We start from the raw sequence: 14,856 nt of genomic DNA, 5'->3' as shown, positions 1-14,856 counted from the left end.
AGCAAACCTACAACACGTGGCGCGGGGGACATAACCCAATTTAGGGATCAGAAAATGCGTATCAGTGGTTAAGAAATTGTTCGGGAACCTCGTGGGAGTGGGATGCCGATGGGCAGACTTTGGGATGAGTGGGATTAGTCCGAACGGGATCTGCACCGGAGACATCTTCCGTTTATTTCGCTGCGGAGCGACTTCGCGACTCCGCACCCGGCATGTATACCCCTGATAACAGGCATTGCACAGAGCATTTGTTCCCAGAAGAAGGCTGAAGGGATTAATGCCTCCGTGGCGATCATGGGACTGTGGGATTCCTAGCCTAAGTAAAACTCGCGGAAGAGCCAGGAAGAATCCGACGGCTTCGGAGCCGTCGGATACCGCCCCTCACTTCGTAGGAACAGGTTTGCCTGACTTTGACTTTGGACCAAAGTCTATTTGGTCTCCCATTACTTCTCGCTGGGAAATATCAAGCCTGTGATCGCCTGTCAGAGACGAATGCACCCCTCTCCGACACCACTTACCCCCTCCATAAAAACACGTGGTACGCCGGCCCCCTGCTGAGGTTAGTTCTTGGACTAGTCTTTCACGGTACCTTTGTGGTTCCCGATGCCTCTCGAGGTACTCCGCATCTTTAACTGAAGGGCTGAGCGAGATGTTAGCCAGCATGAAAGTTCACAAGACGGAAGCTTGTACAACCATATGCGTGGGTGACGGACGAGCTTGGCCAGTTGTAGACACCAACTCGTCTGTTGTCCGCTTTTGTTGTGTTCCCTACTCCATGTCATCTACGCTATCCCATCGACTGCTATATGATGCCAGTACATAGAGTATCCGTAATTTCTCTAAGTCTGATCTTATGGTAATTTCCTATTTGCTCAAGAAAAGTATCGATCACTAGGGACAACACTTGATTACATATACCCCGTATCCCATCGACTGCTAGATGGCGTCAGTGCATATATTCTCAAGCTTTCTCCGAATTATGTCCCCTTCGCAGGTTTTGGTTCGGGGAAATCAACGGTCATAGTTCGGAATAACGTCCAGTTAGCTAGTTCCCCGCACGCCGTTGTGCTGGTGCCACCTAGCAGTCGATGGGATACTAGTGTACTGGCTTCATGCAAGTCAATCGGATAGCGATTTTCCAAACGAATGCAGGGTACGCGGACACCTCCGTAACTCGTCTGTTGTCTTGCAAGCATGAAGGCGCGCGGACTACTCCAGTCCAGTCAGCTCGCCTCGGGTTTCGAATGAGGCTAACTCCGGATGACACAGGGCAAACAGCATAGAGGGTTTCATGATTAAGTAAGGCTGTCACGAATACATTCTATCCAGTCTATCAACCTATGAAGATGCAGCAGAACCCGAATACTTCGGCTTCAAGTACATATACAGTCCGCCCTTCTCCCACATGAGATACGACCGTTGCTTGTCCATCCAACCTCGGCTCTGCTGCGTAGCCTCAACATCGAAATTCCACAAAACACGTGCCAGGATGAAACGCATCTCAGCGTTAGCGAGGCTAACCATTCTGTCAGCAGGTGTCCCATACCCGAAAAGGTTGGATGATACTCACTTCAACCCAATGCAGTTGCGAGGGCCGTATGAGAACGGGTGGAACCCTTCGCGCCGGTCGGTGGAGAACTCGGAAGTCTTGCTGTCGGCGAGCCATCGCTCGGGGAGGAACTCGTCGGCACGCTTGAAGTTGGCTTCGCTGCGGTACATGACGCGATGCGGGATGCCCACAATTGTCTACGATAGTTGTCAGCAGAAAGCCTTACCTCAGATTTACACATTGTGTCAACTCACGTTTCCCGGAATAAAGTCACCAAGAATCCAGTTTCCCTCGGGAGGCGTCGTCCGCCACAAAGCATTCGGGCCGGGAGGGTGGTACCGGAACGTCTCGTCGATGACGGCAGCCAGGTAACGTAGCTGCATGGCGCTGCGCATGTTAATCTCATCTTCGCTCTTGAACGCGTCTTGAAGTTCCTTCATGAGCTTGGCCTTGACTTCCGGGTACGACGCAAGCATGTACATGATTCCCGAGAGAGCGCTTGCTGTCGTCTCCGCACCTGCGAGGGTTAAGGTGACAGCGTTGCTGTAAATCTCTTCCTGTGACATTTTCTACGAAAGGATTAGCACGTCTACAGAAGGATAAGGTTGTCGAAAAGGAGCCTAATCCTACCAAGCCGTCCTTTTGCGTAAGCATGACCTGCACCAAGTCAGGCCTCTCCACATTGAGCGCGAGCCTCCGATCGACCGTCTCCCTCAAGACCTTACGGTGCTGCGCATACTCCCTCACCAACTTGATCGTCGCCAACACAGGGGCAAAGAAGAAGAAGAACGGGATACGCGTGCACAGCAAAATAATGTATGTCAACTTGATGTTGCTCAGCACAAACGAGATCCAAGGGTGCATCATCGACTCCCGCAGACACCCAAACGGCTCGCCAAACGCCAAGTCGCCCGTGACGTCGAACAGGCAGTACACGAACCACTGCCACAGATCGATCGCAGCCTTGCCATCCTCAGCCCGTTCTTTCAAACGCAGGATCAGCAGGTCGACGTATCCCGCAATGGCCGGCTCCTGCTCCAGCATGGCGTTGGTGGTGAAGCCGTTGCTCAGGATCTTGCGCATGCGCCCGTGGTCGCCCGTCGCGGCGCCGAGGATGTCGTTGGCGTCTTTGCTGAGGTACCACGAGGGTTTCTGGTTTTCCTTGCGCTTTCCGGCGCGGTAGCGGCCGTAGACGTCGTCCCACGCTTCGGGGATCGCGTAGGAGAGCTCGTTGGGCCCGACGCGGACGATGGGGCCGTACTTTGTGTGGATGTCCATCAGGCTGTTGTGCATGTTGCCGGCCATGAAGGAGAAGCCCCACGGGAGGACGGAAGCTGCCCAGAGTTTCGGGCCTGGGTATTTGCGGAGAGGGTGGAAGTAGACATTGTAGATAGGTCGGAGGATCACAAGGTAGACGAGAGTCTGCCTCATGTGTCAGCGCATTTGCTTGCGTCTGTCGTGGTAGGATGGCTCACTAATCCGGCGACAACAGCGCCCAGCATGGGCCATGAGAGCCCGAGTGTGACTTCAGCCAGCATTCTTGCGGCTTCTCGTCGCAGTTCCGTCTCCAAAAGACTTCAGATGAGAGCAAAGTTGAAGGCTGGACAGTGACAGAAACTTTGCCGAATGATGACTTGCATGAAGGTTCAAGCCGATCCAGAGTGCTGGGAGGGAGCGACTTCCAGAAAATGGTAGGAAATTCGGTCTGCTAACCACAACACCAGTCTTTGCAACACACGCCAGAAGCCAAGTAGTCCATCCGAACCTTAAGCTTCGCACATCGCATTCTCCAGATACCCGTCTCCGGCTACTGCGTGGGATGATGTCCGGCCCCGAGTCGCAAGCCGTCATTCGGAGGCGGGGTTCGGTGCCGGTTTCCTAATTCGGAAACCACCGCAAGTCTGGGGAGCAGGGATCTCTCGCCTTACTCGATGTTGCAACGTTCTCTATCGTTCGAGATTGATTTCAGCCAGCAGGTTATATGGTTAGATGGGCATTTTGGCAATTTGAATCCGAGGCCTAGAACTCACCCATAACGAAAACGTCCTCCGCAGCAAGATGGCACTACCAAAGACTCAGACCGCAGTGATCCAGTCGCAATCAGCGTCCAGAGAGTCCGGGCTCCGTCTAGCCGTTAGCACCTCCAAGCCCATCCCAGAACTACCAACGCCATACCATGTTCTCGTCCGCGTCCTCGCCGTGGGCCTCAACCCCACAGACTACAAGATGGTCACCCACTTCTTCATGGAAGGCAACACAATAGGGTGCGACTTTAGCGGGATCGTCGAAGTCGCAGGTTCATCGTCCATTGTGCCCACCGGTGTACGAGTATGCGGCGCCGACTTCCCTTACCGACCTGAAAACTCATCAAACGGCGCCTTTGCACAATACGTTGTCGCCGACTCGCGACACACGATCAGAGTGCCGGACGGGTGGAGCGATACGCAGGCGGCGGCATTAGGGTCCATCGGATGGTGTACGGCATGTCTGGCCATCTCAGACCCAGAAGCGCTGAATCTGAAGGGACTGCCGTCGCGTCCCGCAGAGAAGCCGAGTCCTGTGTTGGTTTACGGCGGTGCCACGGCGACGGGCATCATGGCTATACAAATGCTGAAGCAGTAGGTTAAGATCAGTCCCTTGCAGATAGGCAGAAGCTCACCTCAGACAGATCGGGCTATGCACCAATCGCTGTTTGTTCCGATAAATCAGCACCACTCGTCAAGAAGTACGGTGCCATCGGCACAGCATCGTACACCTCACAAGACTGCACCAAATCAATCCAGACCCTTGCTGGTGGGATGCCAATTAAGCACGCCCTTGATTGCATCACGGATGCAGAGTCTGCCGCTATTTGTTACAGCGTGCTGGCCAGGGTCGGATCGAGATACGCATGTCTTGAAGATTGCCCCGAACAATGGCGGACCAGGCGCGCTGTCAAGTCGAAGGCGGTCATGGGATTTGAGGCACTTGGGTACGATGTTGACTTGGGCCATCCGACATACTCGCGGAAGGCGAACTTTGAACTCCACGATGTTGCTGCGCGGTGGGCTCGAGAAGTGCAGTCGTTGTTGGAAAGCAAGCAGCTAGAGACGCAGCCCATCAAAGAGGTGAGTGGTGGTTTCGAGGGGGTCATCAAAGCGCTGGAAATGTTGCAAAGTGGCGAGGTCAAGGGCGAGAAGCTCGTGGTCCAAGTATCAAGTTAGAACACCGCATGAAGAAACTCTGTCTATCATCGTGCGTCAGAATCACCTATCACTCGCATGGAGAGAGCGTGGGGAGAGGGCAAGCCTTTGAAATGGAGTTGATTATGACTACCTGTGCCAACGTGTCCACGTGTGCACATCTAAAAAGGCTCTGCGTCTTCCGACGGGGGGGGGGGGGGGGACATTGTCGAAAGACATAGTGCGGTAAACGTCCCACCAATATTATATGCTCACGTCCTGACATCCATGCATGATCCCTCAAGGGTGGGAATCCTGCGAGCCGGGCTCCTGAGAGTCAGGGATCTCGTCCTTCTTGTTGGCGATCTCATCCTTCTTCTTGGCGACCTCGTCCATCTTCTTGACGATCTCATCCTTCTTCTTGGTGATTTCGTCCATCTGCTTGATGATTTCGGCCTTCTTCTTGGTGATTTCCGTAGCATCGAGGATAGTGGCATCGTCTTTCTTCTCGGAAGCGTCGGTGACCTTCGGAGGAGAAGTGTCTGACGTGGCAGGAGAAGCGTCGGACTTGGCAGGAACAGCTTCGTCTTGAGAGGGAGTAGCACCCTCCTTCTGCTCAGAGACGTCAGAGTCCTTGGCAGGGGCATCCTCCTTCTTGTCGGTCGAGCCATTCTGATCGGCCTTGACGGCGGTCTCCTTCTTGCCTTCGATGGAAGCGTCCTCGCGTTGATGAGCAGCTTCGTTCTTGTCCGCGATGGACTGGAAAGTAGCAGCGGCCGAGCCGGCGGGAGGGCGATGGCCAAGAAGGCGAGCCTATTGGAGCCAACGTCAGTAGGTCCCAGACGACAAGTTCGGGGATGCAAACATACTTCAGCAGTCTGAAGCTCCTTAGCATCGTCTTTCGTGATGTCCGACTCGGGCTTGCTCTTGAGATCGGCCTCCATCTTCAGGAATGTCTGCTGCTTGTCGTGCATGCTTTGAGCAGTGGCTGGGATTAGACGTCAGCAAGAAACTAGAAAAGGCAATTAGCAACAAAAGGGAGGCATCTTACCAGCAAGACCATTCTTGACGGTTTGATCATTGCCGGTCAAGGCCTTCTCGGCCTTGTCGATGTCGGCAACCTCCTTGGCCGTGATGATGTGACCGTTCTCGGCGAGGTTCTTGATGGTCTCCTTGTCGGTGGCAGCCATGATGCGCAATTTGCTGGGTCTCAGGGATCGTTTGTGTGGGAGAATAGTGGAAGAAGTGATGGCAATGAGTCAAGTTCGATGTTGATTGAGGTTGGGTGATGTTGGAAGTGGGAGGTTTGAGGACGTGGCCGGTGGGAGGAAAGGTTGAAATAAATACCGAGAGCAGGCTCTTGCCTGCCTCCTTCTCCGTTTGTTCGTTCGTTCTTGCACTTTCTGCCTTGATGCTTCCATCACGGGAAGGTGCATACTGTCAAAAGCAGTCGCCGACCCACCTCCTGCTGCTTGGAACAAGAAAATCCGTCCCTGGAGGTTGAAAGAAAGTAGGAGCTTCTCTTGAATGAGCAGGCACCAATCTAGATATTCTAGTCTGACGACCAAGTGCAATTTGGGAAGTACGAAACTCCAATGTCATTGCTACCTGCCGTAGACACAATAATGCCATTGGGGATCTCGAGGGCGGAAACCTCGATGCCCACCCCGCCACCAAAGCTGCTTATTCATACAGACAGTCCCAAGATGTCATGGGCTCAACGTATCTACTAATTTTGGCGACGGGAAAAGTCACAGAATAATCGCTCAGTTGTCTATGATGATTCCGCTGAATAGAAAACTTATTTTTGCTCCTGGTTAAAAGCACCTAAAGCTCGCAGAATCCGACATGTATGCTTCCAAATTGGAAAATGCCTTCCTGTTGCTTCCGATGAGAAGGTAATCTGCACCGTCTCTAACGGAGGTAATAGTAATAACCCCTCCCCACTGTCGGAGCCTCTCGTCACTGCAACGATATCGGCAGTGCTTCCATAGTGAGTATCAGTCCTTCCGGCGGCCCGTGATATGTATGGCTTTCCTTTTCCGTAGCTGACCCATCGCTGAGATTCCATCGTCTCCTGGCCATCCAGCTGCACCATTGGCTCTTCCTGTTCAGGTTGCGCTTCGCGGTCTGTCATCGGCAGCTGATGCGTCTGATACAACCCGTAGACCCACAAACTCAACAAGGCCTGGTAACATGCAAACGCGTGAAAATCTGCTCTGTCCTTTGGTGCAATACGTCTCGCGGCACCCAGAATTTGCCCGGCGTACCATGCAGCACGCCTAGCTTGTTGGGTTCTTGTCCAGCCTTTCAACCGCTCGAACGCCTCGCGAGAGGACCAGTGGTTCTCGTTACCTAGTAGGGCATCTATCATCGGCGTGGGCGCCGCGGTGCAGAACTCGTTGTATTCCAAGAAGAACATTGTCAGGGCATGACATTTGACCACCCCCGATTTAAGGAGAAATCGGGTATCATCTAGAAGCCTCAAAGCTGGTGCGGTGACCCCCCATGAATCCGGGGCACGGGATGGCCAGTCCGCTTCGCTCATGGCGTCTACGGTAAGATAGCGTGTGCGGGCTTCCACCAGGATTGGTGTTAGAGAACATGAAACAACCAAGACCGCAAAGTTGAAGTCAACTGATGGCGCCAAGGTCTGGAGAACAGAAATTTCAGCTAGACATCTTGACAGGCTGAGGCCTCTCTGGTTTTCCAAATCGTCTTTAAGAAACTCGTGGTATGTAATGCTCCATTTCGCGGCAGAATCTGCGAGCCAGAGCTTGGAGTCATCCGGGAGAGGAGCTGTCATGTCGTAGCTGGGTAATGGAGAGGGTGTATTTCTGAAGGCACTCCGTTGTACACATTGTAGGTAGAAGCGGTAGACGGTCCTATTACAAGTCAGCTCTGAAATAAGACGAATGCTTGTGATCGAGAAAGATGCGGGTCACAGTAAGGATATTGAGTCACCTCTTGAAGGATTCTTGGTTCGCCCACTCAATCCATGAAAGCCGTAGTTCTTCTTCGTCCCGGTTCACAGGTGGCGTGACAGACCTGTAAGATACGCGAAATAATCGTTTGCTATGGCGTAGTATCTAGATGTTGTTTCATTAGCCACCTCAGCTGAAGAGCAGCCCATCATCGACATGTTCTTTTTCGTACCGACGCAAGAATAGCAGAAGTAGCGTCTGACATCTCAGTCTTTCGCTGGTCTCCAGTCCAGAGAGCGCATTCACACACCAACGTCATGGCCTGGATGAATGACAGGCTGCGAGTCATTGCGTTGTCTCGGTCGCCCTAAGGCATCGTCAGAATTTAAGAGCGAAGAGGTTCTCGGACCAACTCACAGAATCCATCAGAACCATCCTTACTACATCCATCAACGCAAATCCAAATTCATTTGCCAAAGGATGTGTTGAAAAGGCAGCGCCAGCCGAAATCATGGCGGCGAGGAGCAGAGGGTCGCATTCAGCGACATTGAAGGTGGGAAGATGAATCATTCCAACAATGTCGTCCTGCTGTCTGGAAAGAAATATCTGGAGCATCTCTCCGAGAATTGCTGCTGACGGGAACGAAGTTGCTGCCGCCAGACTGGGGGGATTTGCGGAATGCTTCTGAACCAGATACACAATCTGGTCACGTTTCTCCGCGGTCAGATGATGACTTAGTAACGACAAATCAAGTTCCCCCATCTGACCAACCATAGACGCCTGTTCCGTGACCGATATGAAAAGACTCTCGGTTCTGGAAGAGGCTCCCTGCGCCGGCTTCCAGTTACCCAGCGTGTTGTCGTAGACTTTGCTCGCCTCATCAGAGACCACGCTCTGGTCACTAGATTCAATGAGCAACGATGGCCGCGTTTCTGTTTGTAGGTTTACCTGTGAACTCGGGGCCAGCATAGGCGCAAGCGAGGACAGCATGGATGAATCGATCCCAAAGACATCGGGCGCTCCAAATGAGGACAGGAAGTCATTGAATAGGAACGAGTCGTCCGCCCATGATCCCTGCCCGATGTCTAACTCCAAAGAAGCTTTTTCAGCCACGACGGTCGTGGCTGGCGAAACGGTTCTCGAAGGGACGAGAGGAGAGTCGTCATCCTGTGCAAGCTCACGCCGATCATCGGCAACGCAAAATGGCCCAACGCTTCTGATGCACTCAATGCCTTTTCGTAGACACCTTCGGCAACTCCTTTGATCGTCGCATCTGACTTTAGATGTTGCGCAAGAATCACATGCCTGTGATGCCCGGGGTGGTCGGCGGGATAGTTGCCTTCTCTTAGCAGACGGGCGACCATCACCGTCAACCAGGTCCTTCCCAGGCAGGATTCGCTTTCGACCTTCCATCATAAAGACGCTTATTGTCATTTCTGATATGGTCTTGATTTCTGGCTAGATAGAGCCTGGGTGAGTTGGTTGTTTGTCGTGCTTGAAGACCACCGTTGGGTCTGAAGGGCCATTGGTTGGTGGTTGGCGTCCGTGGAGATTGATTCACAATACCAAGTTGCCTTAGCAATAAACTAAACTGGGATATGTATACCGAAACGCAAAACGCGTCCTCCGGGACAAAATAGATAGTTAACTTTCACACTTTGAGGCAAAAAGGGGCTGAATCGGACGGACATGGAAATCGAAGCTGCGGCCCGCTCCTCGTCGATCACTGGCGATGATGTGGGGAACGGCCCCTCACCAGCGTCTTGTAAGCGGCTTCGCGGACAGCAACCAAGCCCGAGAACACGCTCATGTTTTTGTGGTTTCCACAAGCGTGCCTCTCTGTCTCACACTAGATCGCCATCCTATTAAAGGCCTTGTGTAGGCTTGGTTCCACTATCCTTGATTCTAAGCAACAATGCATACAAGAAGACCTACTACGAAAATCCATGATTCCCGAATTGATAGTTGCTGAAAAGCTGACGCCCTATCCACCCTGCGCAAAGTGGTGCCTGGTTTTGGATCAAGCGTTTTCTAAATAGCTGCTCCGCGGCACTCTCTTTCGATGAGTCGCCGATGGGGCTCACTTCGGACGTTGATCTTTACCTGGAACGACGGACCATGCTTCGTCACCTTGGGTGACTGCGAGGTGTCTATCGTCGCGCCAGGTACTGGCAGAACGTCGAAACAGTAGACAAGTCTAGCCAATGAGATGTGCAAATTGGAGATGGCTACATTATACCCAACACAAAGTCGTCTCCCTGCATGACAATTAAGATTTAGCCAAGACGGAGCCGATGGACTTTGCCAAGATGAAAATGGCTTCTTACCTGCGCCGAATCCGAGATGTCCCTTGGCGGGCTTGTCAAGATCTTCGTTGATGAATCGTTCTGGCCAAAATCTCTCCGGCTGCTCGTACTCATCCGTGGAATTGACAATCGCCCATTGATTATACGTCACGATCGTTCCCGCTGGAATTTTGTATCCTTCGAATTCGTCGTCTCGCATCAACGCATGCGGGATTCCCGTCTCAGCAATCGTCGGCCTGGCATCGAGACCCGTCAGCGATAATTCGTGCATTTCCCACGATCCACATAAGGCGGCTTCCGGGAGCACGAGTCTTACTTCCATCGAACACTCTCCTTCACTGCGCCCTTGATGATTGGCAAGTTCGGCATGTCCTGTGCGGTCGGCAATCGCTCGGCGTGAGCACCGCATACTTCATCAAGCTGCTTCCGAGCACGCTCAATCCAATCGGGCCACAACGCGGCGGCAGCCACACATTGGTCCAAGGATGCGCGAGTGGTGTCCGTGCCGGCTTCCATGAGGGCGCCTGCCATGAACAGGAACTCGTCCTCAGTGAAGTCCGAATCGTGCTGTTTCTCAAGGAATTCCGTCATGAAGCAGTCCCGCTGTTTGCCCTGTGCTCGCCGTTCGCGAAGTTGATCCAGCTCTCGCTTGTATACCCTGTACGTTGATGAGTGATTGTGAATTGGCGAGTCTGGATGGGAGTCTCACGCGCGAGTACGCTTATACAAGTCGTCGCCATACCATCGCCACGGCTGCAGAGCTTTGAACCATGGGATGTCGGCGAGGAAAGGAAAATGGTCGACGATCCCGCGACCGGGCATGAGATACTCGACAAACTCTTCGGACACGGCAAGAGAGTCGCTCAAGTTGGCATCGTCAACGCCTGCTCGACGTCCAAAAACAACGCTCATAATGACCGAGCCGGAAAAGGCCCCGTGGCTCTTCCACCATTCATCCGGACGTTCGAGGTAGTTGAGGAGCAAAGCCTTAGACTCTAGGTCTTGGAACGGCTCGAAGATATTGCGCTGTGTAGCATTCAGAATTTGATGCATGACCTTGCGCTCTCGACGCCACAAGTCTCCGTAGGGCATTAGCAGGGTTCGTTTGCCGCGGGATACGAGGTCGTAAGCCATTGGGAGATTCATTCTTGAGGAGTAGATGGCTGCCCTCTTGTCCAGGAGCTCGTTGACAGTTCGTGTGGAGTTGAGAAATAGCCAGTTCGTCCCTCCGATGTTGATTGTGAACCTACATTTAGGGTCCATGGTCAGTGGCAACTTCTTGTAAGTGCTTGTTCAACGATACTGATCGCTCAGTAGTCGCACTTGAGCTTCTTACATTTCGCCATACTTCTTCGCCAAGTCTTGGAAGAATAGGTATGGAAGGTCTCGTGGGATTTGATGGGCATTCCCAATGAGTGGTAATCCGGGAACCGGGTTGGGCAAACGGTATCGCTTCTTGAACTGTATCACCTTCACGAACTTTCGAACCAGCCATGCGAGGAGAAGAATGAAGACGAAGGTTCCAACCGCTTGGCTCGGCAGTATTGTTTTGGGAGAGAGGAGCCTCATTTTTGCGTGGCGTTACCAAAAACAAATGGGCGTAAGGGAGGTTGACAAGAATGGACGATGTGATTTTTAAGAGAGAGAGAAGCTATTGCGTGACTTGAACAAATTCGTTGCTCGCAGGACCGGAACTAGCTAGTTTTTGAGAAGCACAAGCATTTCGCCTCCCGGCATGGAAAGGTGATGATCAATACTCGCCAGTATCATTGTGCAGAAGCTCCCCGACACCCTGAAAATCATCGGGGCATGCCGACGCCTCTTGTCTGTGGAAGTATGTTCATCAATTACCAGACTTGAGGTGCTGCTGGTGGATCGGGGAGTCAACACTCCCCGAGGTGGAGGCTCGGCATGCCGAGAACCACTGATTGGCTCAACGGCTGAGCCTCTCCTTTGGACACCATGGCACGTTGAAACGGTTTCATTAACTCTATGATCTTGATGTATGTTCTGAAATGTCCAAAAGTAAGGCCTTTGGGAAAGAGGAAGGGGAACACTCTTTTCCGAGGGCACCAAGTGCCGAGTCGGTGTGGTTTCTGAAAAGACCTGGACCAACCATGACTTCTCGGAAATAGAGACAGGACCGATACAGTGCTTGCGGTGATGTCTGCAGAATCTAGCCAGCGTTGAGGAGAAGAGCATATATGGAAACAGCACGCTCTATTCTTCTGACGAGTGCCTCGTCTACTTTAATTGCAAATTTGAGGGCCGTCAGTTGAACTAAGGACATGAAGTGATGTTTTAGGTGAAGGTTGGGATCAGCAGGGTGAGCAGGCCTTAAGATTTTGTCCCCAGCTTAGATTGCTCATAGTATCAGGCTAGATCATTCATATAACTCATGCAGGTTTGTCTTGCTTACGCACCTCGGACTCGAGCCAAGACTGCATCCACCCTGACCAACCTGTGTAAGCCTCAGCCTCCCAACAAGCCGTCCTGTAGATCCTTCCCCCGCTAATGCCAGCGACTAAATTTAGACCCCAATCCTGATCGCACTTCATTTACCGGGCACTCTCGCTGAGCCCCGTACATGCCTTTAGCTTCCTGTCCCACACGTGCACAACCGGGTTCAGCTGCGAGTCGTCGGATTCTCGTGCGGTTCATCTGGAGCTTCTGCGAGGCGGAGTCAAGTAACATTGACGGACGCCTATGTTTATGCTTATTTGACTGAGAGTTTAGTTTAGTCTTGAATGCTGCGGAACCCTTGGCGGGCTTGTCATGGGTCGAGGCTGTTCAAGCCCTGCTGAAAGCTGTCAGTGCTAAGCCTGGGCCCGGAGCTGAGGCCGATCGTGAGATTTTGATGCCAACAGAAGCCTTGCGCCAGCCCCGCTGGGTACAGCAGTCCCGGGGCTAGCATGAATGTCTCGGCCATTTTCATGTCAATGCCCAGTAGACATAAAGTGGTAGCTGTTTTCCGACACGTATTCACATTTTCCATCACCAGCATCTCATCGTTACACACGCTACAGTACCGCCTTGTCCCACGAAGTTTCACCGCATTATATCCTTCTTCAACCCGCCTAGTGCAACCTCCTCGAAGTTTCTTCACCGCTTCAAGATGACTTCCAAGCTCCTCCTCGCCCTGACCAGCATCATCTCTCTTGCTGCGTCCCTACCCTCCGCACCTCGCGAATGCTCCCAAACCTCGGTTCCGCCCAGCGCGTCAACCGCGACCCCGGGTTTGATCGCCCATCCCCAACACTTCAACGTCTACCAGTCCGCCAACCAACCGAACCACCCCACCGACAACGTCCCGCATCTCGACCTCCACACCAACATTACCCGCCAGGTCGTCGTCTTCACCGGCATCCCGCCATCAGCCAAGACCTGCTCGCTCGGTTGGCGCCAGGGCCCGATCGAAACCCGCGTCTTCCGCGTCGATGGCAATGGCCTCGTCTCCTCGCGCCAGCTGAAGTCCGAGGGCTTCCCGACGTGGACCAGCGGCAGCGACGTGCTGATCAACCCCACGACGATCGCACCGTTCCAGGAGGGCAGCGAGTTCGTCCCGGGCATGGACTTCACCTTCTGGGACCAGCCCGAATTCTCCGCCCCAGCGACGCACGGCGGCCCGAGTGTCAAGTGCCAGGAGAGGATCGTCGTTGAGCTGGCGGTCAACTTCAATAATGGACAGGATGGACGCGTGTTCATGCAGGATGATGCCGAGAATGGATTGTATATTTCGTACTCCTAGGGATTGTTTCGTCGGACGCGTTGGAGTTAATGGCGTCGTAATCGGTTGACTTGGGGAGTTTGGGCTCTTTTTGGCGTCGAATAGTCAGCTTGTTTTGCCCTAATAATACAACACATATTCGAGAAGTTTTAAAGTTCCTGTTCTGGTGTCCGTAACTGACTTCACTGGCTGGGAGAAGGGGGTGCGACTTGAAATATCTTGCTGTCTAAGTGGTGGCTCTGGAGTCTAAGTTGAGCTATGCCTTCCCCGTGATTCTCGAAAGCCGACTGGCATTTCGATAGGCTACGGCGGAGATCCCTTCAAGTCAGGGTCGGACAAGGTGCCTATCGCCAACCATGATGTGCCTCATGCTGTTACGGGTTGTCAGGTACGCCCAAAAATGAAACATGTCCAGGCGGAGAGTATTCTCAGTAATTGACAGGCAAGTATACTTATATCCCAGAAGTATCGTTATCAGGCTTCTGTTCATAGTATTGAAAGGATCAGGTAGTCAAAACGTAGCATGACCAATGTTATACCTCAGATGGACCGGGCAGTCTCCTCGAACATTCTCTCGGCGGAGACGTAGCCTTGGATTGTGGCAAAGACGCCGCCGGCCGTCACCTCGAGCTGGACGTCTTTGGCCCGCGGGCGCCGGCGGTTAGTTCTCGTGTCGGTACAGTCGCGGTGAAGCTCGACCCAAAAGTCCTTCCACTCGTTGGAGTACTCGAGCCGGACTGTGATTGTTGCGATCTGTGGCTCCATCAGAGAAGCTTGCGACACGGCGTGTCAGGTATGCTCGAGACCGGCGGCGGCAGCAGGGCGGAAGTAGGGCTCCATGGCGTCGCCTGGCTCGTAATACTGACTGGGTGCGACCTGGATTGCGGTCTCCAGAGGGCCGTTGAGCGTCCAGAAGAGCTGCCTACTGGCTGCTGATGCGAGTTTGGATATGCTTCTTCTATCATTTCCGAGATTCCCTCAATGCTGCTGACAACGGACAAGCCGGTTGTGTCCATAGTTGATGGTTGTGTGTGTGTGTTGGAGACGCGAACCAGAGCAGCCAGCAGGAGTTTTAACGAACCTTTGATGATATTTTTGTGCCTCAAAATTGGAAGGAACCCGTGGACCTACCGCCCCAGCTCGGGTTGGAAGCTGCGCCGCAGCGCCTGCCTCCTCCTTCCTCCAAAGT

At 53.0% G+C, this 14,856-nt stretch overlaps 5 protein-coding genes across 5 annotated transcripts; 2 read left to right on the top strand and 3 right to left on the bottom strand.

Moving 5' to 3' along the window:
• Positions 1-1,338: 1,338 nt before the first annotated feature.
• On the bottom strand, positions 1,339-3,087 carry hpm1-0 (Cytochrome P450 monooxygenase hmp1; the record flags this gene model as incomplete). Its single annotated transcript, XM_036642284.1, has 5 exons — positions 1,339-1,516; positions 1,571-1,746; positions 1,804-2,118; positions 2,180-2,971; positions 3,025-3,087. 5 exons carry the CDS (start codon positions 3,085-3,087, stop codon positions 1,339-1,341), a joined length of 1,524 nt encoding a protein of 507 aa, XP_036492277.1.
• A 520-nt stretch (positions 3,088-3,607) lies between these two features.
• On the top strand, positions 3,608-4,752 carry ccsC-0 (Trans-enoyl reductase ccsC; the record flags this gene model as incomplete). The annotated part of the gene is made up of 2 exons (XM_036642283.1): positions 3,608-4,167; positions 4,218-4,752. 2 exons carry the CDS (start codon positions 3,608-3,610, stop codon positions 4,750-4,752), a joined length of 1,095 nt encoding a protein of 364 aa, XP_036492276.1.
• A 258-nt stretch (positions 4,753-5,010) lies between these two features.
• CGCS363_v010433 (uncharacterized protein) lies at positions 5,011-5,900 on the bottom strand (the record flags this gene model as incomplete). Its single annotated transcript, XM_036642282.1, has 3 exons — positions 5,011-5,523; positions 5,580-5,698; positions 5,762-5,900. 3 exons carry the CDS (start codon positions 5,898-5,900, stop codon positions 5,011-5,013), a joined length of 771 nt encoding a protein of 256 aa, XP_036492261.1.
• A 1,770-nt stretch (positions 5,901-7,670) lies between these two features.
• On the bottom strand, positions 7,671-11,509 carry COX1-0 (Cytochrome P450 monooxygenase COX1; the record flags this gene model as incomplete). The annotated part of the gene is made up of 8 exons (XM_036642281.1): positions 7,671-7,799; positions 7,867-8,001; positions 8,052-8,528; positions 8,583-8,719; positions 9,962-10,176; positions 10,257-10,598; positions 10,650-11,186; positions 11,277-11,509. 8 exons carry the CDS (start codon positions 11,507-11,509, stop codon positions 7,671-7,673), a joined length of 2,205 nt encoding a protein of 734 aa, XP_036491920.1.
• A 1,546-nt stretch (positions 11,510-13,055) lies between these two features.
• Positions 13,056-13,688, top strand: CGCS363_v010431 (uncharacterized protein; the record flags this gene model as incomplete). The annotated part of the gene is made up of 1 exon (XM_036642280.1): positions 13,056-13,688. The coding sequence occupies one exon, from the start codon at positions 13,056-13,058 to the stop codon at positions 13,686-13,688; it is 633 nt and encodes a 210-aa protein (XP_036492263.1).
• Between the last annotated feature and the right edge of the window lie 1,168 nt (positions 13,689-14,856).

The sequence above is a fragment of the Colletotrichum siamense genome, assembly GCF_013390195.1.
Source record: "Colletotrichum siamense strain Cg363 chromosome Unknown KSG_Cg363_contig07, whole genome shotgun sequence".
Taxonomy (NCBI): domain Eukaryota; kingdom Fungi; phylum Ascomycota; class Sordariomycetes; order Glomerellales; family Glomerellaceae; genus Colletotrichum; species Colletotrichum siamense.
The sequence above is the reverse complement of the archived record's forward strand: the minus strand, read 5'-3'. Positions and strand labels throughout refer to the sequence as shown.